The 27,797-nt window shown below is 51.6% G+C and overlaps 1 protein-coding gene across 1 annotated transcript in view; it reads left to right on the top strand.

Moving 5' to 3' along the window:
- FHAD1 (forkhead associated phosphopeptide binding domain 1) overlaps positions 1-25,367 on the top strand; it is a 109,211-nt gene extending 83,844 nt beyond the window's left edge. Inside the window, exons 22-34 of the mRNA XM_037146126.2 lie at positions 583-808; positions 2,384-2,468; positions 4,462-4,568; positions 5,485-5,644; positions 7,024-7,156; positions 10,974-11,103; positions 11,599-11,723; positions 14,185-14,268; positions 14,691-14,911; positions 15,432-15,597; positions 18,787-18,867; positions 21,280-21,333; positions 25,108-25,367. Of these exons, the coding sequence (XP_037002021.2) occupies positions 583-808; positions 2,384-2,468; positions 4,462-4,568; positions 5,485-5,644; positions 7,024-7,156; positions 10,974-11,103; positions 11,599-11,723; positions 14,185-14,268; positions 14,691-14,911; positions 15,432-15,597; positions 18,787-18,867; positions 21,280-21,333; positions 25,108-25,224 (1,689 nt within the window). The 3' untranslated portion in view covers positions 25,225-25,367. The remainder of the gene's footprint in view (positions 1-582; positions 809-2,383; positions 2,469-4,461; positions 4,569-5,484; positions 5,645-7,023; positions 7,157-10,973; positions 11,104-11,598; positions 11,724-14,184; positions 14,269-14,690; positions 14,912-15,431; positions 15,598-18,786; positions 18,868-21,279; positions 21,334-25,107) is intronic.
- Positions 25,368-27,797: the final 2,430 nt, after the last annotated feature.

Genomic DNA, 27,797 nt, shown 5'->3' with positions numbered 1-27,797 from the left:
GCAGTGCCCGGGGAGAGCCGCGGGAAGGACAAGGCAGACACGGGAGAGGGTCCGATTCACCATCCGGGGGCCACTGGTAATTTCTAGTTTTTAAGAGATACAAATCCATCCACTTTTTTTCTTATAAAAGTATTCATTCATTCACTCAGTGACTGTTTGCTGAGCATCTAGGTTCCGTGCTGTGCAGGGATCTAGGCATAGATTGACACTGGGGGTGTGGTGGTAAATAAGGAAATTTAGGACCTGCTCTCCTGGAGTTTGGTTCTAGTGGGCGTGAGAAATAGAGAAACGAGATAATTTACATGGTGGTAAGCACCTCAGGGAAAACAACACAGGTGATGGACTAGAAAGTGTCTCAGGCTGCTCCTATGGTTAGGTAGTCAGGGAGGGCTTCTTTGAGGAGGTGGCACTGGAGCTGAGCCCCAAAACATGAGGAGCAGGGGGAGCAGCAGGAACGACGTATGCAAAGGCCCTGCGGTGGACCACGCCCGGTGCCTGTGGGAGCAAAGGGGCCCTGGTTCTCCTGTTTGCTGTCGTCCGATTAGGCTCCCGGGGATGTGGGGACGGCTTCTCTCCCCCCAGGTCATGATGGAAGGGCGGGTACAACTGCAACAGCAGACGATCAAGGCCCTCCAGGAAGAACAAGAATCCCAGAAACGCGGGTTCGAAGAGGAAATCATGGAATACAAGGAGCAGATCAAACAGCACTCCCAGACGATTGTGAGTCTAGAAAAGAGACTCAGAAAAGTGACCGAACACCATAAGAAAATAGAAGGAGAGATCGCCACTTTGAAGGACAATGACTCGGGTAGGTCCCAAGAGACCACGAGGAAATCTTAGTGTCGGGGCAAGTTTGGATTGTCCTGTGGGTCCCTAAAGGCTGATGGGTAAGAAAAAGTCTCCGCCCATGGAGAAGCTCACTCATTCCTGGAGCCCCTTTTATTCTTGTTACACAACAAGGTTAGGGACCCTCAGGGCACCTTGTTACAGGGATAACAAGGACGAGTGTGGACACCCGTTCTGCCGAGCCAGCCAGGAGAGGCCCAGGCTGCCTCCCTGGGGACAGCATGGCAGGGGTCACCTTTTCTACACGGAAACCTCCCGGGTGGGGGGCGTCACAAAGGTTTCTCTCCGCCAGCAGCAATTGGTGACTTTGTCTAAAGCACTTCCATAACAGGGCAGGGTTTGTTTCTTAAAAGAGACGCCCAGAAGAGGCTAAAACAGAACTCAGAGCAGTGAGTACGGATCTGCCCTTAACAGTCAAGGCAGCGTGTCTTAGTGCAAAGATGCCAGCGGCCTGGGGAGGCACTTCAGCTACTCTCGGGGGCAGGGGCCACTGACTCCACTCACTCGGAGAGGGGTTCTGGATCTCGGCACTGCTGACATCTGGGATGGGGTAATTCTTTGGTGGGGAGTGGGCAGGAGGGGGAGGCGTCCTGTGCACTGGAGAGCCTTGAGCACCATCCCTGGCCTCTATCCACTAGATGACAGTAGCACCCCCACCTCAGTGTGACAACTCAAAACGTCTGCAGGCATTGACAGATGTCCCCCAGGGGCAGCAAACTCACTTCTGGCTGAAACCACGATCCCAGCTGACGAGGTGTCAGGGCTCGCCCCATGCATTCATCCGCTCACCACGCTTCATCGAGCATCTGTCATGTTGCAAGTTCATTGTAGGCACTGAGGATTCGGTGATGGGCGAGAAGGCAGGGTCCCTGCAGTGAAGCAAATTACTGCCCTGACAGGCGACTCAGGATGGACAGGGCACCATGGCGAGGACGCGGAGCGGGACTCAGTTGCCCACCCCAGGTCCAGGTCGGAGGGAGGATGCTGAAGCTGGGACCTGAAGGGCGACACATCTTTGTCACCCCACACTTAGACTGGAGCCTACCCTAAAGCAGCCATTCCATGAGAACTGTTGAGTGCGTGAGTGAGCATGTGACTGAGCGTGGGGGGCGGAGCCAGAGGCTTTGGTGGGCTGAGGAGTGAGCGGAAGATGAGGACAGGACGTGGCCCTTGACTGGGTGGAGAGGAGGAAATGGGGCAGGGGGCGTGGCCCGGCGGTTAAGGCCCCGCCTCCCACCAGCCTGCTGAGTGGGCGCAGGTTCAGTCAGTCCTGTGCCCATTTCCTCATCTGTATGAAGTTCATGACCTGTGCCTTACAGAGTAGCTGGAACAATCTCACGAGCCTCTCATGGGGGTAGAGGGACCTTGGCCCATGACACGGAACACATGGTGGGTCCCCTTAGGCGGGGAGGGCTGCAGGTGTTGGGAGAGTTTATAAGATGGAAAGACGCAGGTGTGTGGGTAAGTTAATGAGCCTCGGGCAAGGAAGGCGTGGGTTGCGGGACTGTGGTAATGTTCACTTGTCCCTCCGGTTCAGCGCAGGAGAAGGAGGCCCAGCAAGACCGTCCGGCAGGGCCCCCACAGGAGACCAGCGCCAAAGACACAGTGTCTGACCACCTGATGTGAGTACCCAGAGGGTGTGCCGGCATCAGAGCTCCCTCCCTGGTGTGCACGTGAGCAAGGACAACCCAAACTCCGGCTCCTGACAGGGATTTGAGTCCATGTTCTTCTTGCTGTTATTGGAATCACTCGATTCATTTAGCAGGTCAGGACGGTGTCATGAAAGAATGCAGGTGGCTCTGTGTTCATACCCCAGTTCAGCCCTCTCCAGCTGTGTGACCCTGGGCAAGTCACATCACCTCCCTAGACCTTAGCTTCCTTGCTTGCGTGATAAGAAAGTGCGTGCCGAGCACGTGAATGCCAGCTAATACAATGGTGAGCCGTTTCCCAAGTACCTGCTGGAGATGAGCAGGCACTGCAGATTTCACACAGTGGAGACCACTTCGTGGACAGGTCCTAGGGAGCATTAAGAGGTTGGACAGAATGACCTTGAAGATCCCTTCCAGCCCAAAAGTCTGCACCTTGAGCCTCCAGAAACTGACAATTCCCAGAGAAACAAAATCTGTGGTTGGCAAAGCCATTACCAAGTAGCACATAAACGAGAAAAGGTGCTCTTGTGCTTTCAGAAGGATTCAGGAAGGTTCTGAAAGAAGGCAAACCACCAGCCTGATCCTTGCACCAAATTCCAGTTACCAAAGTCTAATGTCATCAGGGTTTTAAGCCCCAAAAGGCAGAGACACCCCACCTCCTGGTACCTGTGCTCTCTGAGGACACCAGTAGGTGGGGCAGGAGGAGAGTCAGCAACCACATTGCTCCTCTGTCCCACTTATCAGCTTGTGAACAGCCTTGAGTCTCAAAGCTTCATCGTCAAGTGGGCAGACTTATAGCCAAGGAGATTATATAGATAGATAGACGGTAGATAGATAGATAGATAGATAGATAGATAGATAGATAGATAGATAGATGATAGATACATAATAGAGATAGATGGCAGGCACAGACACACACGTGTGTGTATAGATAGTTGTGTCTGTTCCACCAGTCTTTACTTTGACATGCAACCTGCCAGTATTTTGCTCTAGTTCATAACGTACACACACTCTCCCTTCAAATGTCTATATAAGAAGAGCCTGAATTTTAAAAGCCTATGAACTCAAATGAAATGACATAAATTCCCACCCAAGGGCTCTTAACCCACATTGAAACATACTAGACCTCAACCCTTCCCCCAGCACACTCATGTACGTACACATAGATGCCTGTGTGCAAACACATGTGCACGCACATGCATCCCTCAGGGCCAAGAGGTCTCACATATGCTCAGGAACACACCCCGTGTTCTTCCCACTTGAACCCTAGCGAAGCCCCTCATTCACTACATAGGCCCTTCCCCACGGAATACCCCTCACTGGGTGTAGCCATCTGTCAGCCACGCTGAGGCTGAGCTCGTGATACCAAAGATGTCCTGCCCTGCTAGGTGTGGTGGGGGAGAAGCTGCCCTCATCTCGCCCTGCCTGTGTCCCCCTGGTTATCTGGGTCCCAAAGCCCACACTTCCACAAACTGTCCCATGAACCCCATTCTTTCCCTTCCAGCCCCACTCGTCTCCATTAGAAACTAAAAAAAGCTGGTGTGAGAATAGAAGCCATACTCTCCTCCTCCTCACTCCTTCCTGGTCTTCAGAGAATCCCTGAGCCCTGCCTTCCAAAATAGGCTTCCCTCCTCTCTCCACCGAGGGTCAAAAGTCCACAAGCCCATCAGCTCTGCTGACAGATGCTTGACCAGGGACAGTTGTCACCCTCATGCAGGTCCCATTTCAACCTGAGACAGAACCCGCGTGGGACCCTTTCTCTACCTCGATGTATTTCTTTTTAATGACCTTTACATCAAAATGCATCTTTGTTTTGAGAATTCCTCATGCATGTGCTTCTCCCCCAGGCTAGGACCAGCATTGGGTGGACCGTGACCCATGCAGCATGGCTTTGCATTTGTGCTCGGCCCCTTCCGGGCACCTGGAGACCGAGTTGCCTGACTCTGCCTGTTTCTGTGCATTTCAGAGAGGACTTACTGATGGCTCAGAAAGAAATCCTGTCTCAGCAGGAGGTCATCATGAGCTTAAGGAAAAACCTGTCCGACGCCCACGGCCGAATGTCAGATCTGAGAGGTTCGTATGCCAGCCTGTGTCTGACTTCCTGGCCCACCTGGAGAAAGGGGAGAACCAGGGCTGGAGAGTTGGGAAGCGTGGCATTAAAATCCCACTCATTCCGCTTTCCTGGGCTGTATCAGCACTTGGCACCGGGTCAGCAAAAGCTGCATCCCAGCTGTGGCACTGACTGCGTATCAGGAGTACACAGGGAGCATCCTGCAGAGGGCTCTGGACCTCTGCAATGAAATGCAGCTTTCCTTTTTGGAGAGAATCCCCTTTTACCACTGAGAATCTGTCTCTGGGAGCAAAGGCTCCCTGGGCCAGGGCAACATGTACAAGCCCCAGCACTCCCTGGCTTTGGGACCTAGGGAAGGGTGTCTTCTCTGAGGCCCCTCCCTCTGATGCAAAATCACCTGTGACTCACCTGCTTCCAAGTGTCGATGTGCACAGTGGGGCCACCTACCGTGGGGTGAAGGAGCTCTAAGCTCAGACCTTTGGGGTGCCCACCTGAGGGGGAGCTGAGCTGTGTACTTGTCATTGGTTGGTGGTTGCTACACCTGGCAGACAGCTGAGTGGAGCAGATTCCGGAGGCCTTAGAGCACCCTTAGACACACAGCGGCAGAAGCAGGCAGCAGAAAGAGTGCCCTACAATGCCATAGGTACACAATGGGGACAGAGAGCTTCTGCCAGGGTGACACTGGGTGAGGCCAGAGCACCTGGTCCTCACAGAGCCAGCGCTCACTGAGAGGTACACTCGTGCCATTTTGCTGGTGTTTGCTAAGATAAAAAGCAGACCTCCTGGCTATTGCTGAAGCCCCCAGAGAATTCCTGGAGGGCAGACCCTCCTCTGGTTCTCGTACCTGGCGGATCTGCTGTGTCCCTACCAGAGACCCAAGGCAGGACGCCCCCTCACCAGCTTTCATGTCACCCCCAGGGGAGCTTAGCGAGAAGCAAAAGATGGAACTGGAGAGGAACGTGGCTCTGGTCCACCAACAAAAAAACGAGCTGAGTACGCTCAAGGAAAAGATGGCACAGATGACCAGCCTGGTGGAGAGGAAGGACAGGGAGCTGCAGGTGCTCAAGGAGGCATTCAGGTGTGTGGGAGGGTCTGCGTGGCATGGGGAGCCCAGGCGCACCCAAGTGCCCTGGGAACCGTGCACAGAGAGAAGGGGCTCGGGGAGTGCTGATTGAAGAGATGGATGAGTGGATGGATGGATGGATGGATGGATGGATGGATGGATGGATGGATGGGTGATGTATTTTATTGCTTCACAACCTCATCAGTTGAAACAGAGCTTTGCTTAGTTCTGTGCTTCTCAAACATTCCTGCCCACTATTCCAGATGATAATGGGCTTACATGCCACTTCCTCCAGGAAGTCCTCGGTCCCTCACCAAACATAGACAAGGGCTCCTGCTCTGCCTGGGGTCTCTCATTCATGCTGTTTTCAGTTGCCTGTTTAATTGTCTGCCTTCCCCAGGATGACAGGGTCTGTCCTGACCTTGCCTGGAATTGCCTCCCAGCATTCACGTGGTGCCTAGCATATATGGAAACTAGTAAATAGTTATTGAACAACTGTATAAACCAGGGGTGTTAGAGATCGGCTTAAAATAAATATAAAATACCCCCGTCCCAGAGATTTGTATAAAAATATCTATGTGAGTTTGCATTTTCATTCATAACTTATCCATATGTTGACATAAATATAATGTTTTCCCCAAGAGACTTTGAGTAAAATTGATGTCTTGTGTATACACTGTGGCTTCTTGTACCTCATGGCTCACAGCCAAAGCAGATTCACACCGTGGTTAGAAAAACAGGCTCCAGCCCTGGCTGGTGGATCGGTGACTGGAGCACCATCCCGTCCACCAAAAGTAGCTGATTCGATTCCTGGTCAGGGCACATACCTAGGTTGTGGGTTCAATCCCAGGTTGGGAAGTGGACAGGAGACAACCGATCGATGTGTCCGCCTCACACCAATGTTTCTCTCTTCCTCTTTCCCCCCTTTCCCCTCTCTAAAACCAATACACATAACCTCCAGTGAGGATTAAAAAGAAAGAAAGAACAGACGCAAGACCCAGGCTGTCTGGGTTCAAAGCCAGGCATTTCTACTGGCACACTCTGTGACCACGGGCAAATGGCTGGGCGTCTCTGTCCTTGCCTGTAAAACAGGGCAAGGCGAGTCCCCAGTTCATGGGGCTGTTACGAGAAGGGGACGGGCCAACCTCTAAAACAAGTAAGACGTAGCACAGCCAATGCCCTGTGAGGGGCGCTGCAGGTGTCCGACAGACCCAGGTGGGATGCAAGGGCAGATGGGTGCCAACTTCCCCTGGAGGGCCACTGAGACTGAATTCTCCAGAATCTGTGGGCAGGAGGCTTGAAAATGGAGTTCCTTCTAGTCCAATGGGGGCTCGAAGGGAGCCCTTGGTTCCCGGAAACTTGCACAGCCCTGTGACTCATCTGCTCTGCCCCAGGGCCTCCCGAGAGGAACACAGAGTCCAGCCGCACAAGGACAAGCAACAGAAGCCCAGGAACGTGGCCCAGATGTGCGACATCTCGGTGCAGATAGAGCCGGTCCCCACCGATGTTTTCCCGAGCAGCCAGGAGGTGAGTGCCCGGCCAGTCCTGGGAGCCTGGAGGGACTTGCTAAGGAAGAGAGAGCCCGATGGTGGCTTTCTCCGCCTTTGAAAACATTCGCATTCTAAGCTCCAAAAATAGCACTTGCTTCTGTGCGAGGCAAAAGTAAAAAAGCAGAAGCCCTGCCTCTGCCATTGCTGTCACCAGACAGCCATCGGACCTTGTGCATCCTTACACAGTCAGTGTGTGCGGCAGTTAAGACCTGGCCTGGATCCGGGCTACCCGGATCCTCCCCTCAGAAACCATGACCTCAGGTTACTGTGAGCCAATCTCCTCGACCCAAACGTGGGAGAAAGGACAGTCACTAATCACCTCGTGGGGGTGTTGAGAAATAAAGTTTATTTATAAACACAAACACACGCAAACATACATTTATTTATTTATTTATTTATTCCCTAGCTGGGGTTTCTTTTGCAAAATAATGGCATCAAACCATGTGTATTCTATAAATTTTTCCCCCTATAACACTATTTAAGGGGCATCTTTTGAAGTAAGTACATAAGATCTACCTCCTTCTTTTAAATGGCTGCGCAGAATTCTGCCGCGTCCCTTTGGTCCAAGCAGTCCCCTGTGGATGGACATTTAGGTGGTGTCGGCTTTCACACATTACTGAGTCAATATCCTTTTACGTGTGTAGAGCAAGTCCCGAGATGTGAAATTGCCGGGTCCACAGGACACCCTCAATGTGGATGCTTGATGGGGCCAAAGCCCTTCCCAAAGAGCAGCACCATTTATGCTCTGTGGCAACTTCTCTCGGGTGCCTGCCCAGAAGCCTCTGTGTGTCTTAAGTCCCAGCTGCACAGCAAACAGAGAATGTGTCTGAGTGAGAACAGCCTTCATTGTGCCGCCCTTGAAGGTGGCACTCGTGTTCTGCCCCTGCAAGGCTCCCGTTGTCCGTGGTTGGCTGACCATGGGCACGGTGCTCCCCGGAGGGCCCGGGTTTCCTGGAGTCCCAGGATGTCACTTCCCCCCTTTGCTTTATGAAACTAGAGAGCAGGGCGATTCAGTAATGGGCTTTGGATTTTTCACTTGGAAACAGAGCCAAATGTGTCAGTCTGCCTTCCTGCTTCCTCAAAGACGCTTCACTCCTGCCAAACAGCAGTGAGCCAGGGCCGCACACAGCTCGATCGAAAGGGCTCAGCGGCCCAGCAGCTGTCCTTGGCACTGATCGCTGTCCAGAGCACTTCACAGAAGTGTCTTCTTGCTGCACAGGGTGGCCTGGAGCTGGGGCTGCAGCAGGTCCAGACTGCTGAGCTCCTCGGGACACAGAGCAGTCTCTCTCCTGCTGGAATCCCGACTCAGTGCAAGACCTGACCCACATTCACTCACTCATTCAACAACTATTGAGTGCCTGCTGTATGCCAGGTCCTGTGCTGGGTGCAGAGCAGGATGCACAGGGTTTCTGCCCACCCCAGCCGCTCTCCAGCTCCACACGTGTTGGCTGGGATGGACTGCCAACTGCTCGCCAGGATGGTTTGTTTCCACTCTGAGGCGGGATTAGCAGAGGAGGAGGGCGGCTGAGAGATAAAAGGAAAAAAGGGTTTTTCCGTCTCAGAATGGTTTCCACACTCAGGCCACTTCCTGCTTTCTAAGCCAAAGTGGGTCAGAGGGCTTAAGAGTTGTATGAGAAAGAATCTGCATCTTCTCTAAATAAACACGTTCCCAGAAGGGCCGTGAGTTCAGGGTCACGTCGGGCTCGGGCACGCTCTCCATGCAGAGGAAAAGCTGTCACGGAGCCTCGCTGTCAAGCTGTCCAACCCCAGGGTCAGTATCTCCTGCCCCCCACCACAACACACGGTAGGCACATGTGCACACACGCATGCATGCACACACACTCGACACTTCAGGTATTTACCCCCAGGGCAAACACACACCCTCAAAGAGAGTGAGGCCGGTGTAGAACCAGCCAGGAAGTGGACCGGCTGTGCATCCTGTGAGTGGGCCGGAGCCAGGGACAGGGCCCAGTGAGGTCCTACTAAGTGCAGCCAGGGCGGAGCACCCCTTCTCCCCGCTGCTGAGCCCTGGTCCCAGCCAGAAAGCAGGGCAAGCTCCTTGGGGCTCCTTTTTCTGACCTCACTTCCCTCGGGCTCCGTGTTTATTGAGCATCTCCTATGCACAGGCACAGGTTGCCGTGGAGGCGAAGATTTTGCTCATAGAGCCCACATTCTGAAAAGGGAGAGATAGGCAGCAAGCAAGTCAAAATCAAAGAAAATGTCCAGTGGGGATAGCGCTCTAAGGAAACATACAGGAGGATTCAGAACAGAGGGGATGGACGGGGGAGCTCTTTGCAATGGGGGGGGGGGGTCAGGGAACAGAGCCTGGAGGAGCAAGTGGAGGGGCCATGGGGGTTGCAGCCCCAGCAGGGCCTCAGCTGGACAGCTGGGCTCCTCCAGGGGTCCATGGGCTGGTACCCTCAGTGGGCAGCACGGCTACCCTAGCGCCTGGGACAGGTCGGATGAGCCGTTACTAAGCATCCAATGATTCAAAGCAAGAGCTCCGTTCTCCTGGGAGCGTTGGCCACTTTCTGGAGTTACTTCTGTGCCTGTCTGCCCGCTCATCGTGAGCCCCACAGCAGCAGACTGGTCGGCCTGCTCCCCTGATCTCGCCCCGGTGGCCAAAACAATGCCTGGCTCTGTGTGTGTGTGTGTGTGTGTGTGTGTGTGTGTGCCTATTTCCTGAATGTGTGAAGTGAGCCAAAATTGTTATATAAGAGCCAAATTGTCAGTTTCTTCCCTTTCTTGCCATTTGACCGGGACCATCCCTAGCAGCTCTACCGACAGCTGAAAACCGCTCCCAACGTCCCATCCCATTGCCATTGTTTTCTCTTTAACACTTACCACCGTCCACCATGTATTTTCCACACTTCTCTTACTTATTGCCGTCTCCCCACGCTAGGATACAGAAGCCAGGGCAGTAGGAATTTTGCCGGTTTTGCTCCCAGCTGAGTCCCCAGCACCTAGAATAATAAGGCTTGGCACACAGAGGGGCTCAGTAAATCTTTGTGAAGTGAATGAACATGTGAACAAGTGAATCGCGTACCCTAGAGAAGTGTTGTTTAACCTGGAGCCCATGACGGGCCTTCGAGGGATCCCTGAACCCCCAGAAGTCATATGCAACTTACTGCATGTTCGTGCATTTTTTTGGAGAAAGGAATCCTGTGTCCTCAAAGGGGTGCATGACCCGTAAAAAATGAAGACCTTTGCTTGTCTGTGCCCTCATAAGCCCCATTCTAGCTCTGTGGCCAATGGCCACCAGGGCAGAGGGTACAGACAGAGGTTTCCCACTTTGCACGCAGCTGTTCTAGGGGCTCGGAGGTCTCGGAGGGGAGTTTTCCTTTCTCCAGACCAGCCAAGAGCCCACCTGTCAACCCCACCCGCCTGCCCTGGTGCGTGTTAAAGAGCCTTTCTTATTATCAGTCAGGAAGCACGTATCACAGTTCTCACCTAAAAACGCCCCTTTCTCTGGAGGAGACGGAATGACAACAAATGGAAGCCTCAGCTTAGATGAGACAGAAACAAAAAGAGGGGAGGAAACAGTGAAGGGATCTTTTGCTTATGGCTCTGCTATTTGTAGTTATGCTACATAGGTAGGGAAGTTGGAAATCTTCCCAGATGTGACTTTATGTTCAAAGTGAAAATTTTGAACTCCTTCCCTGCGGGCGCCCCTTCACAGTATCTCCCGGAGCTCAGGGACAGGTGTCGGCTGTACGTGTATCGTTCTCGCTTCTTTGAATGTAAGAGAAGCCTCACCCCCAGTAAAGCTGCTGTCTGTACCATTCTGGCCGCAGGAACAGTCCTTCAGTGATCTGGGGGTCAAGTGCAAAGGGTCCCGACACGAGGAAGTCATTCAGCGTCAGAAAAAGGCCTTATCTGAACTTCGGGTGCGAATCAAGGAGCTCGAGAAAGCCTGCTCGTCAAGTAAGTTTCCCCCTTCCCAGTCGGCCTGCGACTCTGGGGTTCACTGTGGGAGCAGACCGCTCTGCCAGGACCACCACCTGCTGCTCCTCTCATTTCACAACCAAGAGGATGGTGTAGTACAAAAAAACCTGGGTAGTCAAGTGCAGAACTTGCTATTAAATAAATAGGATTTCATGAACCCCCCAAAAACCCCCATACTTTGTCCTACTTTTTCTTATTCCGCTGTGGTCTGGTGGAAAGTTTCTCATGGAGCAACGCTGTGTAAGGGTCCGCCTTAGGGAACCCCCTTGGATATCGGTGTGGGGGGAAGGGCTCTCCGGGCACTGAGCCCACTGCTGGTGGAGCACAGCCCGGGTTCAAGTCCCATCCCTGTTCCTGCAGGCCTCCCATTAGCTGTGTAACCTTGGGCTAGACCAGTAAGTAGTAGCTGTGATTATCACATGCAGTAACTTCTTCCTGAGCCTTTCTTCTGAATCTAAATTATTTCCTTTCTAGATCATAAGGACCACCTGGATGAATCATGTCTAGACTTAAAGGCTCTCAGAATGGAGAAAAATGTCCAGAAAATACTGAAGGCAAAACCCATTTGGCCAACTCTCTCAAGACTAGAAATCCAAGAGGTAGCCAAATCTGGTTCGTCTCTGCATGACTGACAGGTGGAGAGGGCGGGCCCAAGGGCAGACACTAGCTGCGGGCCTTGGCACGGCCGTGAGTACCAGTGGTTCAGGGCCAGGCCCTACCCGAGGGGCTGTCGTCCGTACTGACTGATCAGTGCCTTGTGGTCCAGTGTTTCGAGAGAAGGGTGGCCTTCCATTTGTGCACGGTGTGATATATCTTTGCACTGACATTGGGCCGGGTCAACCGCTGGTGGACCCTCCTTTGCACACCATGTGTTATATTGTGCAGAAAATACTCAACGGACTAACATAACATTACGCCATGAGTTGGCCTCAAGTTTGCTTTTTGCCGTAAACTGAAACACACGAACACAGGAAGGGCAGCAGCTGCAGCCACAGTTAAGGGGACACCAGTTCTGGAATCGGGGAGACCTGTGTTGGCAGCCGAGCACTGAAAGCCTTGTGACCTTAAGTGAGGCTGTCACCTTCCTGGGACTCCGTGGCCCAGCTGGAAAATGATGATGAAAAAGATTGAAGGAGATAATTGTGTAAAGTTCTTACCCAGCACCTTGCTCGCAGCAAACACTTAGTAAACGATAGCTGTTATTATTATTAAGTAGTATTTAAATAGCATTAGTCAAGAAAGCCTTCCTTTGTTAGGGAACATAGTTTTATTCAGCAGGATTTTCAGAAGTACTTCAGTGGTTCAGTTGATGGTACCCTGTACCCTAAATGGATGTTTGATTGGATGTTTGATTGACACATGACAATGGAGAGCTCAGGTCAGGGTCAATTACAGGAGCCACTGGGCGGGGCTTGCTGCAGCTGGGAGTTGGGGGACAATCTCCAGATGGGAAGTTCAGCTGAATGTCATACCCTGACCCTGCTTCTGAGATTTTCCTTCCCTTTGGCAATGACCCCTGAGCCCACCGCTGACGCTGCAGTGCACCAAACCTCCCAGCTCTCTCAGAAAACCTCAGCCCTTCAAGGTTGGCAGTAGTTAAAGTTAAAGGAAGAGAAGGAGCAGGAGGAAGAATGGCTGGTGTCTGTTAAGTGCTGACTTGTGCCGGCCATTGAGCTAAGCCCTGCACACACATTATCTCACTTAATCCTCACAGCAGCCTGTGTCTAGTTGCTATTATGATCCCTGGCTTACAGAGAAGGAAACTGAAGCCTTCTGGAGGTCAAGTGCCTCACTCGAGGTCACAGAATAATGAGTTATAGAGCCAGGACTGTGTCCCTGGAAGGCTGTGTCTAGCACCCTGCTAGACTGCAAAAAAGGGGCTGGGGACTGTGAAATTGAACCCTGTAGCGCAGACCCTTCCTTAGGTGACCCTCCCTTGGGAAAAGAGGGGTACAGAGGATGCAGCTCTGGGGAGGTGAAGACACTGAGCAGCATTTCAGGGTTTTCTGTGGCAGATCTGCCCAGTTCATTGTCATGTTCAAATAACCTCTCTTAGTCTCATCTCTATGAGTGTATAACAAATGTCCACTCTTATATATCACAGTCGCTTTTGTGTTTGGGTTTTGTTTGTATCTCAGAAGTTTACAGCATAGTGCCAGCAAGTGCTATGGGTTAAGAGACGCTACACAGTGAGCCCTGAAAGCCCAACTGAGTTTTTAAAGAGATTTATTGGCCGTTTGCGGTCCTTCGGATTTCCTGATCGGTCTGGTGGCTTTTCCATGCGGTAGGCGGGGACTTTCAGCAGCCAGCTGGCTGCTCTGGGTCTTAGCAAGTGCACAGCTCGAAATACTGTCCTGCGGTGGCTCTGGAGGGACGCTCGCCCACCAGGGTCTAGAACTGAGAGAAGGTCGGGCCGAATTTTGTGAGGGTACAGTTTCCATTGCATAAAAAATCAGATTCCTTTCATAAAAGGGGGGGGCTATTTTCTATTTAACCTTCATTTATTCATTCAACAAACATGCCCAGCCTGTGCCACTCTGTGCCCGGTGCCATGGCAGGCACAAGAAGCAGAATAATGAGCAGAGGCAACGTGGTTTCTGTGTTTTAGGAGCGCGCCCTCTAGACCAGGGCTCCCCGACTCAAAGCTACCGATATTTTGGGCCAGATAATTCTCTGTTTGGGGGGATGTCCTGCGTGCTGTGGAATGTGCAGCAGCACCCCTGCCCTCTACCCACTGGATGCCAGTAGTACCCGCCACCCCCAGTTTTAACAACCCAGTGTGCCCAGGCTAAACATCTAGGGGAGGGACAAGGGCTGGTCTAGACGAAAGAGAACAAAGAATAATACAAGTGAGGTGTCATTTCAAAGAGAGTCACCCTCTGAAAGGTAGGGACACAGTTACAAGAAAGCAGCTGACAAAGCAATCAGACCAGAAGGTCAGGAACTGAAGTGAAAACCAGCTCTCCTGAGTTAGTCTTTGGTACCTGCACAGCATTTAACTCCCGGATGCAGAAATTCACCGTGGAACACCAAGAGTTCTTCATTCTTTTTTTATGTCAGGCTCAGAATGGCCTTGCCGACCTGGCCACCGAGAAGCCGGGGAAAATGGACGTGGCGGAGGCTTTGGACCTCAGTGAGAAGCTGGTATGTACAGGCAGCCTCCCGTCCCAACGTGGGTTCCCAGCAGTCAGTGTGAACCTCGGGGTAGTCTAAACGCCGCCCCCACATACGTATTTGGCTGTTACAATGGCTCTGCAAGACCCGTCTACTACCCCAGCATGGGTCGGGCGCAGCATAACCAGCCTCCTCGCAAAGCTGCAGAGTGAGAATGAGTGTTTATTTCTGTTGTCATCCCCCCCAGCCCGATTCTCAAAAAGGCACAGTATAAATGAGTGTGGGGCGATGAACAGCACACCAAGAACCCCAGTTGCCCTCCTTTCCAAAACCTGTGTTTACTCCCGGCGAGTGCCAAACACGAATGCATCAGAATTAGGCATCTGCCTCCACAATGTTGCCACCAGAGGCCTCAGGCTGGGCCTCTTACCTGCGAAACACCTTCCTTGTAGTACATGGATATGAGCAAAACGCTCGGGAGTCTGATGAACATCAAGGACATGGCAGGTCACGTGTCCATGAAACACCTCTCCCCCAAAGAGAGGGAGAGGGTCAACCAGCTTCGACAGAGGGACCTCGACCTGGTTTTCGATAAGATCACCCAACTCAAGAGCCGGCTGGAGAGGAAGGAGGAGCTTTTGAGAGGATACGAAAACGACATTGAGCAGCTCAGGTACCACTGGTGTCCCAGCAGAAAGGCCCCGCCTCCACTCCCCCGGCTAAGCCTCAGGGCAGGGGGACACAGACTGGGGTGTGGAATAACAAAAATATGAGATCGATGACCAGAGCTGGTAGTGACAAGTCTCTCGGTGAGACAGCAGCCAGGGAAGGAAGCGCTCAGGGTCCTCCATTCACTACTCTCCGCCAATGAATATGCTGCACCTTTTATGGATTTGTCCTGCGTTTCAGCCCTTGGGAACTTTCCGTAGCTCCATTGCATTTTTCAGTGGCTGCTGGTCTCCCGACCTGCTCTGGGAAGTCGGGAGGTGCCGGCCACACATCCTTTGCCCTCCTCACACTTCACTGATTCAGCTGATTTGCTATTTATTCTGCCCTGTGCTCTCCCGCATGTAATGAAAACACACTAAGTTAGCAGTATCGGGGGGTGTTTGCAGAACCTGCCGGGCGGGGGACATTGATGATGAGTGAGAAGGATGAAGGGAAAAGAGGCTTCGTGTCTCTCACACGCTCAGGCAGAGCAAAGTGTCCGTTCAGATGTACCAGTCCCAGGTGGCAAAGCTGGAGGACGACGTGTACAAGGGGACCGAAGAGAGGGCGCTGCTGAAGGAGGCCCTGGAGCGCACCGAGCAGCAGCTGCACCAGGAGAAGAGGCTCAACCGGGCCATGAGGCAGCACAAGGTGAGAGGCCCAGCTCAGAGCGAGGCTCCGGCCACCCCTCCGCTCCCGGGGAAGCCGGGCCCAGGAAGGCGGCAGCATGGCTTTCGCATCGGATGGAGCCAGGTTTAGACGCTCGATCTGCCTCTCGCTGTGTGATCTCAGGTTTCTTAACCTCTCAGAAACTCATCTGTGTTTTTTTTAATGGTGGCTATTATTCATATTTTTAATGTTCTGCCGAGTCTTGGGGATACACAGATGAATAAGCTCTCAGAGAATAAAAGATTTGGTTTCACTATGCTGATGGCCCAGAACATAGGAAATACCCATGTCTCCTGTATGTATATAAACAGTTATATGTATAAGTATACATATTTATATACATATTTGGTGGATGGATATAAGGATGGATGGACAGGTTGATGGGGACGGATGGATGTCCCTGAAGAACATATTCTTTCGGGCAGAGAAGACAGGTGAAGAGCTGACTCAGATGAGTGCCCTGCAGAGGTCTGCCCTCTGTCCCCCAAACCTGCAGGCTCCCTGGCTGGTAGCCCCAGGAAGGAATGGGACGCCCTGCTCTGAGGGAGCACCGATGAGGGTTTCTAGCATTCACCACTCTCGAGTGAAGCCTCACAGACCCCTGTCTGCATGCGTCACACCAAGCAATGCCAGGGAGAGCTGAGCCAGCGACAGAGCTCCGACTTGTCCTTTAATGTGCCCTCTGGAGAGCTCACCCCTTCTGAGGCGACCCCACTCCACCCCCGTCAGGGCATGGCAGGCTAGGACCCAAATCGGAGACACCAGACCACAGAGTGGGACAGCAAAGGGCCCAAACAAGGCCATTGTCATGTGCTGGCTAAAAGTGTAAGAAAGCCTGAGGATTTACATAATCAGGCTTCACATGCATTATTCCTGTGCCGTCCGTTCATATACAAATGCAGGGGCTGTGCCCACCTGCTGGGCATTAGACATCCTTCTGTGGAGAAGGATCTGAAATGGCCAAGTTGAACCTGTAACCAGGACCCCAGAAGAGCTAGTGTATGGGAACTTTCAAGTTTATGGCCTTCACAGTCTAGGGGAAGATGTCTAAGAACTAGGGCTGTGAACGTGGCAGCGACGCTGGTGACATTATGTATCAAGCACTTACAGAATGGCAGTCACCGCTCCGCATGGTACATGCTTCCTCTGTCCCGTCAGCCCTGCACGGAACACTGGCAGGTGTCAACCCGTCTGAGAAAGGGGCACACTGGGACGGCAGAGGGTCCCGTCACCTGGCCACTCAGCTCAGAGAGAAGCAGGGCTCCCAGGCCCAGCTGGGGCTGCCCTCCCCAGCTCGGGTCACTTGACCACGCCCATTCCTCTCCACCCCGCCCCCCAGGGCACCCCTCACTCTCCACTCACTCACAGCTGCTCCTGGGCTTCCACACCAGCGCTTGGCTTTGTGCTTAAGGTTGCTACTGATATGTTGTCGGAAAAATAATAATAAATGTTTAAAGTTTTGCTGGGTTCTGAAGGGAATTTGTATACATCTGTCTTGGCATCGGTTTCTTCCAGGGAGTATATATTCATTTTTAATATAAAAATTACAGGAAAATAGAATTCCTTTTTGTTTTAAGTTTTAACTCCTAATATTTCCACAAAGAGTCATATTTTTTTTGACCCCCTGTATAAAATTTCACCCATCCAGAGAAATGGCCTAGCTGAAGCTCTGGGAAATGAAATTAATTACTCACCCCGAACTTCAGAACTACCACCCCCCTCTGCCCCAAAATGTAGTTTGTAGCTTTGATGTTTGAGCATCTCTTCACCAAGCAGAACTTTCCAGAGGAGTCGAAAGTCATGCTTCTATGCTAACACCTTTGTGGAAATAACACTTAATATAAAACGCCGGGGAAACTTCAGTGCTGGGCATTCCCAGACAGCCCTGTGGTCACTGGTCTCCTGATGCTTCTGGAATGCTCCGAGCCCACAGCTCCTTCCAGGGGACCGAGTGACAACGACAGTGGCCCAGGCTTCACTCAGTCTAGTCCACACCCCACACCACTAGAGAAGGCGGCAGTGTGTGTCAGCATTTGCAGGTGGACTTTGGGGGTCAAACAAATAGGGTTCGAGCCCCACCTCTGCCCCTGAGTGACCCCTGAGTAAGTGGCTTAACTCTGTGTTTCAGGGTCGCCAACAAAACACCCCAAAACGGTAGCAGAATCGACTTCACGGGGACACTGGGTGGGTTCAGTGACTGGATGCTCAGTGACTACCTGGGAGAAAAAAGGCAACTAACTCATGGTAGGCGGCGGGGCCCTGTCTTTCCCCAGAGAGCTTCCTGCCAGCTGTCGGCTCTGCAGGCCTGGAGGCACTTTCCAGCTTTCCCACCCCCTAAAGCCGGCAGCTCTTTTGTGAACCTCTTTTTCTATTTGGTGAATACAGCTAGGGCTACAGCCAAGAAAAGGCCCAGATACTTTTTGTGACTTAGGTTAAGGCTGGAATTTTTAATCAGGAAATTTGAAATGCACGGAAGTTGCCATTTGGGAAGCACGCCAGCCCTCTTCAATGGGACTCCCAGAGAGGCTGAAGGGCACTGGCTGCTTCAGCTCCACTCACCTGCCAATCAAATCTCCAGCCAATCAAATCCTGGACAAGGGGCGTGGCCACATGCCTTGCCAGGTGGTCTCTGCGGCTCCGAAGCCCCTAATTTTTCCTCCGCTTGATTAGCTCCGATTCCTCATCTTTAAAATAAGGATAAAAATGGCACCTAACGCATAGCATTCAATTCCGTGAGAGCGTGCGTCCATAACCCTTAGCGCATAGGACTGACCACCCGATAGGTGCTCTTGTACCGTCATCGCCGTCATCGCTATTCTTTTACTCACTGTTTCCCAAGATTTTCTTGGGCCTAGGTAGTCTCCAGATCCTGGTTCCCTCAGTGCCACTTGTGTGTTTTTGACCACGGAGCAGGAATTGGTAGGATGAGAATGGGACGGGGGAAGGGGTTGGCAGTGGTGCCCTCTGGCCCCCACAAGGCTGAAAAAGTAAGACATGCTTAGGGTGGCACAGTGTGTGGGTAGAAGACGAAGAAAGACCCTGGCCTCCCATCTTTTGCCCACCCACTCTTGAATCCCCGCCATCTTCCTAGAAGTCTCAGAGCTAGGTCCCCGAACGGGGCAGGTTAGGACACACTAAACACTCTCTCACTCACCTGGTATTTTCACTCAGGAACGTTTAGAGGATCGTGAACAGAAAAATGCCAAAGAATCGACACCTTGCAACTGTCCCTTCAAAGAGAAAGAGAGGCAGGTATGGAGGGATTTTCTGATCTTGCGGCCAGACACAAAGTCAATATAGTATTTTCACGGGTGAGAGCTTATGGGGTATCAGTGCCAGTGTGTCCCTACCGCCCAAGGAGCAGCTGCACATGGCCACTCCCTCCCCTTCCCCCCGCCCAGCCCCTGCCTGGCCCCCGGCCTGCTACCTGAACAAGTGACCTGAGACCCAAGCAAGCAGCTAACCCAGTTTCTGGAGGGGACAGAAGGCAGAGGGAAAGTGCAAGTGCGGTTTTGGCTGGCGGGACAACCATTTTAGGCCCTAAATGATTTGGGCACTTGGAGTCATGATCATGAGACAAGAAGAGTGGGGAGTCCCAGGAACCCCCGCCCAAAGAATGAAATAAGTGGTTGAAAGAAAGGAAGAAGTGGGTACAAAAAACAGCCAGGAATAAAGATGAAAGTGCCCACTGTTACCACCTCATCACCTAGCAAAGGGCGAGCCTCATTTGACCGTGGGCTTTCTGGTGGCCAGTGGGAGATGGGAAACCCAGCACAGTCCAGAGGTCACAGTATCCATGAAATACAATTGATGTGATGCTCAGAAGTGTCCTAGAACAAAGACAATACTAGCTTTTCCCCAGAGAGGACATTGTGTGACAGAATGAACAACATCCCTAAGAATAGCAATGAAACGCTGGCTGAGCCCTGTCTGAGAACAGCTTTGGAGACAAACTGATGTCATCGCACATCCCAGGGAGTCCAGGAGAAGCAGCTGTGCAGGGTCCGGACTCTGACCTTCAGCCCTCAGCTGTCTGCTGATTGGCTGTAATCCAGGGAGATGTTTTGGAGCGACGTTCTAACCGGGGTTCCCGGGGCCGGTGGGTGGGTTCCATGGTAGGATGTGACTCAACACGCACCCACCCACACACCTGGCTTCCACGAGAGAGGCTCTGCATCATCTGTTTTATATGCCATGTTCTTCAAGAGATTTTGCTTGGGTAAAGGGTTCTCCTGCCAAAAAAACGAAAGAGAAGGGAAGAAGGTTATTGGCTGACAAGTCCTGCTTTGTAATATCTGGGAATTTGGCTGGTGACTGTCTTCTGGGCTTAGTTCCTCTCACCGAAGTCTGTGATAAATACTGAGTGGCAGCAGGCTCATGGCCTTCGCCACAGAAAATGCCTGGAGGGCCATTGTCAGTTAAATGCAGACCCTTCAGCCTGCGGAGAAGGCGGCTCCGAGGGTGGAGTTAGCATCCTTCCCTAAGAGTGGAAGCCACTTACAAGCAGCTGTGCCCCATCCCGAAGGACAGCCTGCCTTCCTCCATGAGTTTTGTGGATGTCCAATAGGGCTACCAGAATTAAAATGAAGCAAAACAAAACAGGATGCCCAGCAAAATCTGAATTTCAGACAAATAATCCAAATTTTGCACAGGACCTACTTATGCCAAAACAATCCTTCGGTTTCATTCCAAAATTCAGATTGAACTGGGCACCCGCAAATCTTTACCGTGCACCAACTAGCCTTCAAGGGGGTGGGCTCTGGAGCAGATGCTGAGAGATGCAGCCCACAGATTATTTCTCTTAATTCATGGGATTTTTGTTTTAAGTAACATTGCAAAATGCAGCACTTTCATGGAATACCCTGGATTTTGGGCTTCTCTGGGAAACTCGGAAGATGGGGTGACTTGAGGCCCAGGGTGCCACGGCCACCACCTTCTGGGCCCCTTAGAAAAGTGCTGGGCATGGGGGTTGGCAGGCATCCCCGCCCAGCTCACTTCACTTCTTTGAGTTCCCTGGTCCCTGTAGGCAGCAGGTTGGGGGCCCCAGTGCATGCTCAGGGCTCTCTGAGGACATCCCCTGTCCCACTTCCTGATGCCCCTGCACGGTCACCTGCTGGAGTGTCAGTCTCGGGGGAAGGCCCCAGCTCTCTCTCTCACTGTTGTGTCCCCAGCACCTAGGGGATGCTTTTTCCTCAGTGAACTGTCCCTGAGATTTGGGGTTCTTGAGGAGACGAGGGCCAGAGACAGTAATCACACCCCAGGGGAAGCTCCAGATTTGTCCCAGCAGGAAGGAGGCTGTCGTGGCCCTCACTGTGTTTGGGTCCTGGGACACCTGGGTGGAAACCCACTGCACGTCTGCAGCCGCTTCCTAGGATTTGGGAGGCTCTGCTTCCAGCTAAAGCAGACTGGTTTCCCCAGGGTCCTGGGCTGCCTGGCCTCCTCCCCCGGGCTCCCTCTGGAATCTGGAACACAGGTCCCTAAGGGACACAGCAGGCAGTGTAGCACTGCCCAAAGCCACATCCCCTTCCGCAGACCTGTCCCTGGGAAGGGCCAACGTTCCATCCAAATGTGTGGCAGCTGAACGTTGAGAAAAATACGTTTTTCTTTGACACAAAAGTCAAAGAACATAAGCTAAACGGTGCCACTGTTCTTTCTGTGTTTAAGAGACGAATATTTGCAGAGACGGTGAAGAATAAGATGCAGACCTCAAACTCCCAGGTGAGCCGGCGGAAGAAGAGGGGAACCAGTAGGAGGTCAGCAGAAAACCCCGTGTCAGTGAGTCCTTCGTACAGGCCAGGCACAGAGCTACCCATCAGCCCATTTAATGCCCACAACCCTGTGCACTGGGTATTATTATCATCTCCAGTCATCACATGAGGTGGCTAAGGCTCAGAGACCGAAGTAATTTGTCCAGAGCCACACAGCTAAGGAGGAGAGCCGGAACTCAATGCCAAGGAACACCCAAGTGAGGGCTGCTTGCCCTTTGAGATCAGAAATGTCCAGGTAATACACCTGATACATTTCGGGGGGTATTTCTCTTGAATTTCAAGGAAGCACCCTCTAGAACACTCGTGAGTTGAGAATCAAGACTCTGAAATCTTAAATGTGCTGAAACATTGCCTTTCACAGCTCAGCCTTGGAACTGGAATCGACCCAGCCCACTTTCCCACTTTGCAGAGCCTAGAAGCACGAGCTCAGGAAGCTTCAACGCAAGCACGTTCTAGTTGGATAAGAGAGAGGAGATATATTTGAGTTGGATAAAAGGCCACAATTATTCTGAAACAACAAAATGATCGTTGGGAAAAAGTGATTCTAAGTTAGGGACATTTTTGGGAAATAAAAGCCTCCTCTTGACCCTGGTTTTAGGACTAGAGGGTGGTTACTGCCCAGAGCAGGAGGTTAGGAGGACAGAGAGCATCCTGAGGGCCCCCCTACATCTGAGTCCTTTGCCACCCTGCAAAGTGGGAAGAGAGGGAGCACAGTCACTCATACTCACGCATGTCTACGGTGGAGCCGGAGCAGCAGAAACCGCCCTCCAGGACTGCCAGGGGTGTGAGACGACAGAGGAGGCATTGGAGTGGGCCGATACCTCGGACGTTGTTGGAACACGTACTTCTCTGCGGTGTGAAGCCTCCCGGAGTTTCAGGCCACCTCTGGGCTTAACAGAACGTGGGTAGACGATGCAGACAGACGGTGGTGCTTCAGCTTAGAGCAAAGACTGAGCTCCCCATTCTTCCTGCCTTTCAGCCCACACTTAGGGGCTTGGCGTCTAGAACCTCTTCGGGACGGCAAGGTTTTCCTCCAGATTCCTTGCAAGTGTGGCTTAAGGTCTCCCCCCACTCCCCAGTGTGCCTTGAGTCCTTATGGGCATGAAGTCATCGTGGCCACCTTGAAAACCACGTGGCACGTGAAATCTGATCCTTTGGTCCTGTCCACCCACAAAGCAGTCTCCATGCCAGCCGGCTTCGGAACTGGCAGCCCCTTCCTTTTTAAGGTCCCGTGCGGTCTGTTTTCCTGTCCTCCATAATGCCGTTCATTGATGTTATTTTCATTTCGGCTAACAGTCTTTTATAACGATGTGTCAGTTGTAGGCTAATGAGGAAAATCTTCCAGTTAACAGATATTCATTGAGTACCTGATGCAGGCCCCACGCTGAGCTGGGCCCTGGGGATGGAAATGCAAACAAAAAGATACTCTCCCAGCCCCCATTCACTCCACAGCCATTTACTCGGACACGTTGTCAGGTGCGGCCCAGGTGTTGGGATTCAATCACGAATTCCCAGCAGGGGCAGTGTCGCTCTTGAGGGGGCAAAAATGCCTTTTTAAAAATGTGTCAAGCGTAGACACACACACAGTGCCGTCTGTGATGTTAACATCTCATGGGTGTAGGAGCGATGAGGCAAAAATGTCTAAGAAGGCTGTTTAAGGAAGGACCATAATGAAAAAAAAGGGGGTGAGAAACCCCAAGTTAGACCCCTGAAGACACACAAAACTGCCTGCCTTTCTGGCTTATATTCTTGGGCCACTTAAAAAAAAAAGTAATGATGAAATAATTACTTTGTGCAAAATGTTTGAAGGGCAAAGGCCAGTGGACTGAGCTCAAGAGTGTATCCACAGGGACCCGCCCAGTCCGGGGGCCGGCAGAGGCCACCCAGAAGGAGGGCCGTTGGACTGGAGACCTGAGCTGGTGTGGGATTGTGGGAACAGCCTGGGGTCTCTCCGGAGCCCGATGCTTGAAGCTGCCCGGAGTCCCCCTCCAGTGTGTTGAGTTAATGTCCACCTGGGTGTCGCTGTTTAAATGACTGGCTTCTATCCATGCCTTTTCACTCTAAGGGTGAGCCACATGCCTCCAAACCCCCAAGCTAGACCCAGTCATGTTTTTTCCCTGTCCTTCCAGCCCTCATTTGCATTTTCAAATTTCTCATTTTACTTCTCTTCCTCTTCCTGGTCACCCATCCTGGCTGCCTTCTGCAGCCCCACCCTTGTCACTTCATAAACTAGACCAAACCTCCAAGCTCCTGGCAGAGCTCGGATCCGGGAACCGGGACTGAGGAGTCTTTACTGAACTAACTTCCTGGCTGTGTTTCTGACAGCCAGACACACACCCAGTCAGGGCACTGGCATTGGGGAACCATCCATAGCCAGCAATTTCATTGAAAACCAAATCCAAATGGCTAAAAAGGAGGGGCGGTTTCCGGGGGGCGGGGAAAGGTTTCCAGCATTTGCTGTCTGTTTTAATTTTCCCTTGCACTTTGACCAAGGTATACTTTGTGGGCTGGTGCAGAGGTTTGCCCCCTCACCCTGAAATGACTTTGAACCCCATCTCAAGACACTTGCAAGGCTCCTGCCCAGATCTCAGGAAGGGATGCTGAAACCATGAGATGGTCCAACGGCCCTTGTATTGAAATCCACCGGAACCTCCTCTCGGGGGGCAGTGGAGGAAGACAGGGGAGATATCCTGGTCTCTATTTGACAGATAAGGAAACCGGGGTCATGTGGTTAGCATGTGGCAGAGCTGAAATTCGACTCCCCACAGCCCTCTTTCCCCAGGGTTTGCATCCTCACCTTGGAGTCAAAACCTGCCAGAAGTAGGGCTGGAATTTGAAGCCTGTTGTGAAACTTGCAAGTTACAATCTACCTGCAGTAGGCGCAGAACGGGGAGAGACAGAGATGCTTGGGTTGCAATTAATACAAACCTATTCACACAGAGGGAGAGGGCTTTTATAAGGACACCAGAGTGAGTATCTCACAAAAACGCAAAGCAGAAAGGGAGTCTGGCCTCCAGAGGGACCGAGTAAGCCGTGGGACCCCAGGCATCATGGCTTTTACATGCACACATTACATCTCCTCTCTGCACCTCTCTGTACCTCCGCTGATCTCTCTCTGGTCATGTGACAGGAAAGGGTGACCTCAAGGTCACCCCATTCAAAGGGCCAGCCCAGGAAGTGGGTAACCTCTCAGAGCCCATTAACCCCAAATGCTGGGAGTGGTCATCTTAAAAGCCTAGCTTGTGCCAAGGGTCCGATCAACTAGGCCAGGGCTAGGGTCACGCACACAGCTTCCAGGAGGCGGGGTGGGGCAACACTCATAAAACGGTGAAACAGACCCCCTCCAATACCCTGCATTTTCCCTCCCATGACATTAGAGACATAAGACACATGTAGTTTGGTAACAGCTTTTCAAGAGAAACATACTCTATTACAAAGAATGTGCCCATTCTAAGAAGCTCTGGTTCCAAAGACACAAATAGAAGAACGGAAAATTTTGTCTTTGTGTCTGGAAGGGTGGACCCTAAAAATCTCCATTATGAGTACCTTGGGTAGTGATAATGGTGGATCATTTTGCTTCCTTTTGCTTATATCTATGTCTATATAATACTCTACTTTTTAAAGAAAAGTTTTATTTGGAGTTAAAAAAAACATTTGAGTGCAATGTTTGGGGATCCTACTGCCATTGTAGAGTTTGTACATTTGTTTGTCTTGCTCATTGCAGGTGGGAGCCAGAAAGGTCACTCCGAAGATGGACCAAGAAGGACAGACACTGAAGAGAGATCCTTCCAGCAAATCCAGCCAGAACCTTTCATTCTCTAAGCCTGGCGGAAGGAGCTAGCAAGGTCATCCCGCCGGCCTTGCACGATCCTCTGTGAGTCAGTGTGACTCCTCTCTGTCAAAATACTGAGGCGCTTTTGTAGGACCCCAGCATGGCGCTCCTAGACTGGGGTTTTGCACAGTGCTGCGTTTTGGATGCTGGGGCCTAAGGGGTTCTTTTAAAAAATATTTAATACTGTATACAGACGTGGGCATAGGAAGAGTGCAGGTTTGAGATGCAGACTCCTGGGTCTCGTAGATACATTTGTGTGGTTCCACATTTGAGTCATGCCATACCCATTGTCACCACCAAGGAGCTCCAAGAAACCCACAGTTAAGAAAAGCCAAGACTGATCCTCGGGGCCACAGGACAGAATGGTAACCTCAGGGATGGTGGGGCTATGGAACAGTGCATTTCTGCCTGAGATTATTATAACACACTTAGACCGCCAGTCAGGTTTATCACTTCCATAATAGTGGTTAGCACTTATGTGGCACTCTGCAGTCTCCAAAACACTCCTCATCTGACCCTCACCCAAGCCCTGGAGGGTAGAGAGTGTTATGTTCTCCATTTAACAGATGAGGAAGCGGAGCCCAGAGAGGGTAAGTGGCCTGTCTAAAATCAAACAGCTAGCAAATTCGAGAGTTGGGTCTGGAACCCAGGTTTCTACCTGCATTTCACACTGCCCATTCTGCTACACCACGATGGCCCGGGAGCGCAAGTCCCAGGCCGTCAGGACAGACCGAGTACCCAGTCGCCAACGAGCACACGCTGCCCAGGCAGACACCCCCCTTTCCATGGTGTGTGGAGAGGCCCTCATCTCCCACGTCCTGTCCTCGCTCCAGCCAGCTGTGCTCTCACTGCTTCTCCCGTATGGCCAGACCGCCAAGCAAAATGGGAAGAAGATCCAGAATATCATTTTCTTTTTCAAAAGCCACAATAAGAATATTTTCATATTTCAAAGACACACTCTTTATACTGATTAAAACTAGAAGGAAATAGATTTTCTTCATGTGACATTCCACTGAAGGGGACATCCTACACAGGGGTGAGGATCTGAAGTCAGTGAGGAAGGTGAGCATTACCTGATCTTAAAAATACTCTTAAGATTCTGGGTGTTTGTTTTTTTTTACCATAGTATTATTTTTTCTGTACCACATCCCAAAAGTCCAAAAGAGCAAGTTTTTCTGCAGCATCAGAGGTCACTTGGTTAGGCAGTGAGGACTTCAAGCAGCTGGTTCATGTGTGGGGGCCAAATCTTATGGAGGGAAAAATGCTGTTTGTTGATTGAATATGTATATTTGAATTTGCGTAAGTTAAATGTAATGTCTGTATGACTCCACTATGTTTTAGGTCTTTCAAAGAATGTGTTAACTTTTATCATATGAATATTGCGACCCATGATGGCAATTTCATTTCTGCATTTCTTCAGTTAGGTAGCTTTGGGGGGTGTCTCCACGGCTACCCACTCGTTTCCCTGAGAATGCATTTCCTCCCACATCACATTAGCCCTACTTCATGCTTCTCTCTTAGCCACAGCTGGTTGGCCAAGTGATAGACATCCTACCCAAGCCAGACCAATCAGGTTGCTCTTCTAACTGAAGCTGGGCCAATCAGCACCTGTGTTTTTAGTGTTTGGAAGTAGGCTCTGGGATGCCACGCCAGTCATTAGTGGTGCTGGAGCTGAGAGTGTGATACAGTTTCAAGCCTGGGTGGCCACTTCCCACCTTATGTTTGGAGAAACAAAGCCAGTCTTCAGAGAGGGAAGGCTGGGGTAGACATGCAACAAGGAGAGACAAGAAACCAAAACTCCCAGAGAGACAGTGCAGCAGATACTACCCACCAGCCCCTTAGTCATTGCCTCCCTCTATTATATAAGCTGACCACGTTGATTTTTCCAGCCTCCCTTGCAGCTAGAGCTGGTTATGTTGTTCAGTTCTGACCAATAATATGTAAGTGAAGGCCCCTGAGGAGAGCTTCTCTTCTGCAATAAAAGGCAAGTCGTTGCTAAAGAAGCTTTTTGCCCTTTGTCCCATTACCTTGTCTCTTCTCTGTCTCCTGGAGCTCAGAGTTGGAGCTGGAGCAGCCATTTGGGGATCACCAGGCCTCACGCCAGAGGCCGAAGCCCACCTCCAAGGACAACGGAATGGAAAGACGAGGAGGGCCTGGGCAGCACCCCTGTGCCCGGCACCATACCCGAACTGCCTACCTCTGTACTTCTTGTTGTGGAAGACAAATAAATTTCTTCCTGTTTAAGTCACTATAGTCCGGTGTACCTGTTTGTGCCGTGGGACGAACTACTCAAAACCTCGTGACTGAAAATGACCCTATTATCTCTCATGATTCCGTGGGCCGCGATGGGCACTTGTACAGGACTGGGCTGGCTTGGCGGGGCCGGACTGTCAGGGTGGCCTGCTTTCCATGCCTTGTCACTGGTAGGTCAGTGGTTCTCAATCAGGGGCGATTTTGCCCCCCAGGTGACATCTGGCAATTTCTGGACACTGCGTTTGTTGTCACATTTGGGAGAGGGGTGCAGGGAGGGTACTACTATCATCTGTGAGTAGAGGCCAGGGATGCTGCTGAACACCCCACGG

This window comes from Artibeus jamaicensis, unplaced genomic scaffold, assembly GCF_021234435.1.
Source record: "Artibeus jamaicensis isolate MK-2021 breed Jamaican fruit bat unplaced genomic scaffold, CSHL_Jam_final scaffold_847, whole genome shotgun sequence".
In the NCBI taxonomy this organism is placed as follows: domain Eukaryota; kingdom Metazoa; phylum Chordata; class Mammalia; order Chiroptera; family Phyllostomidae; genus Artibeus; species Artibeus jamaicensis.
The sequence above is the reverse complement of the archived record's forward strand: the minus strand, read 5'-3'. Positions and strand labels throughout refer to the sequence as shown.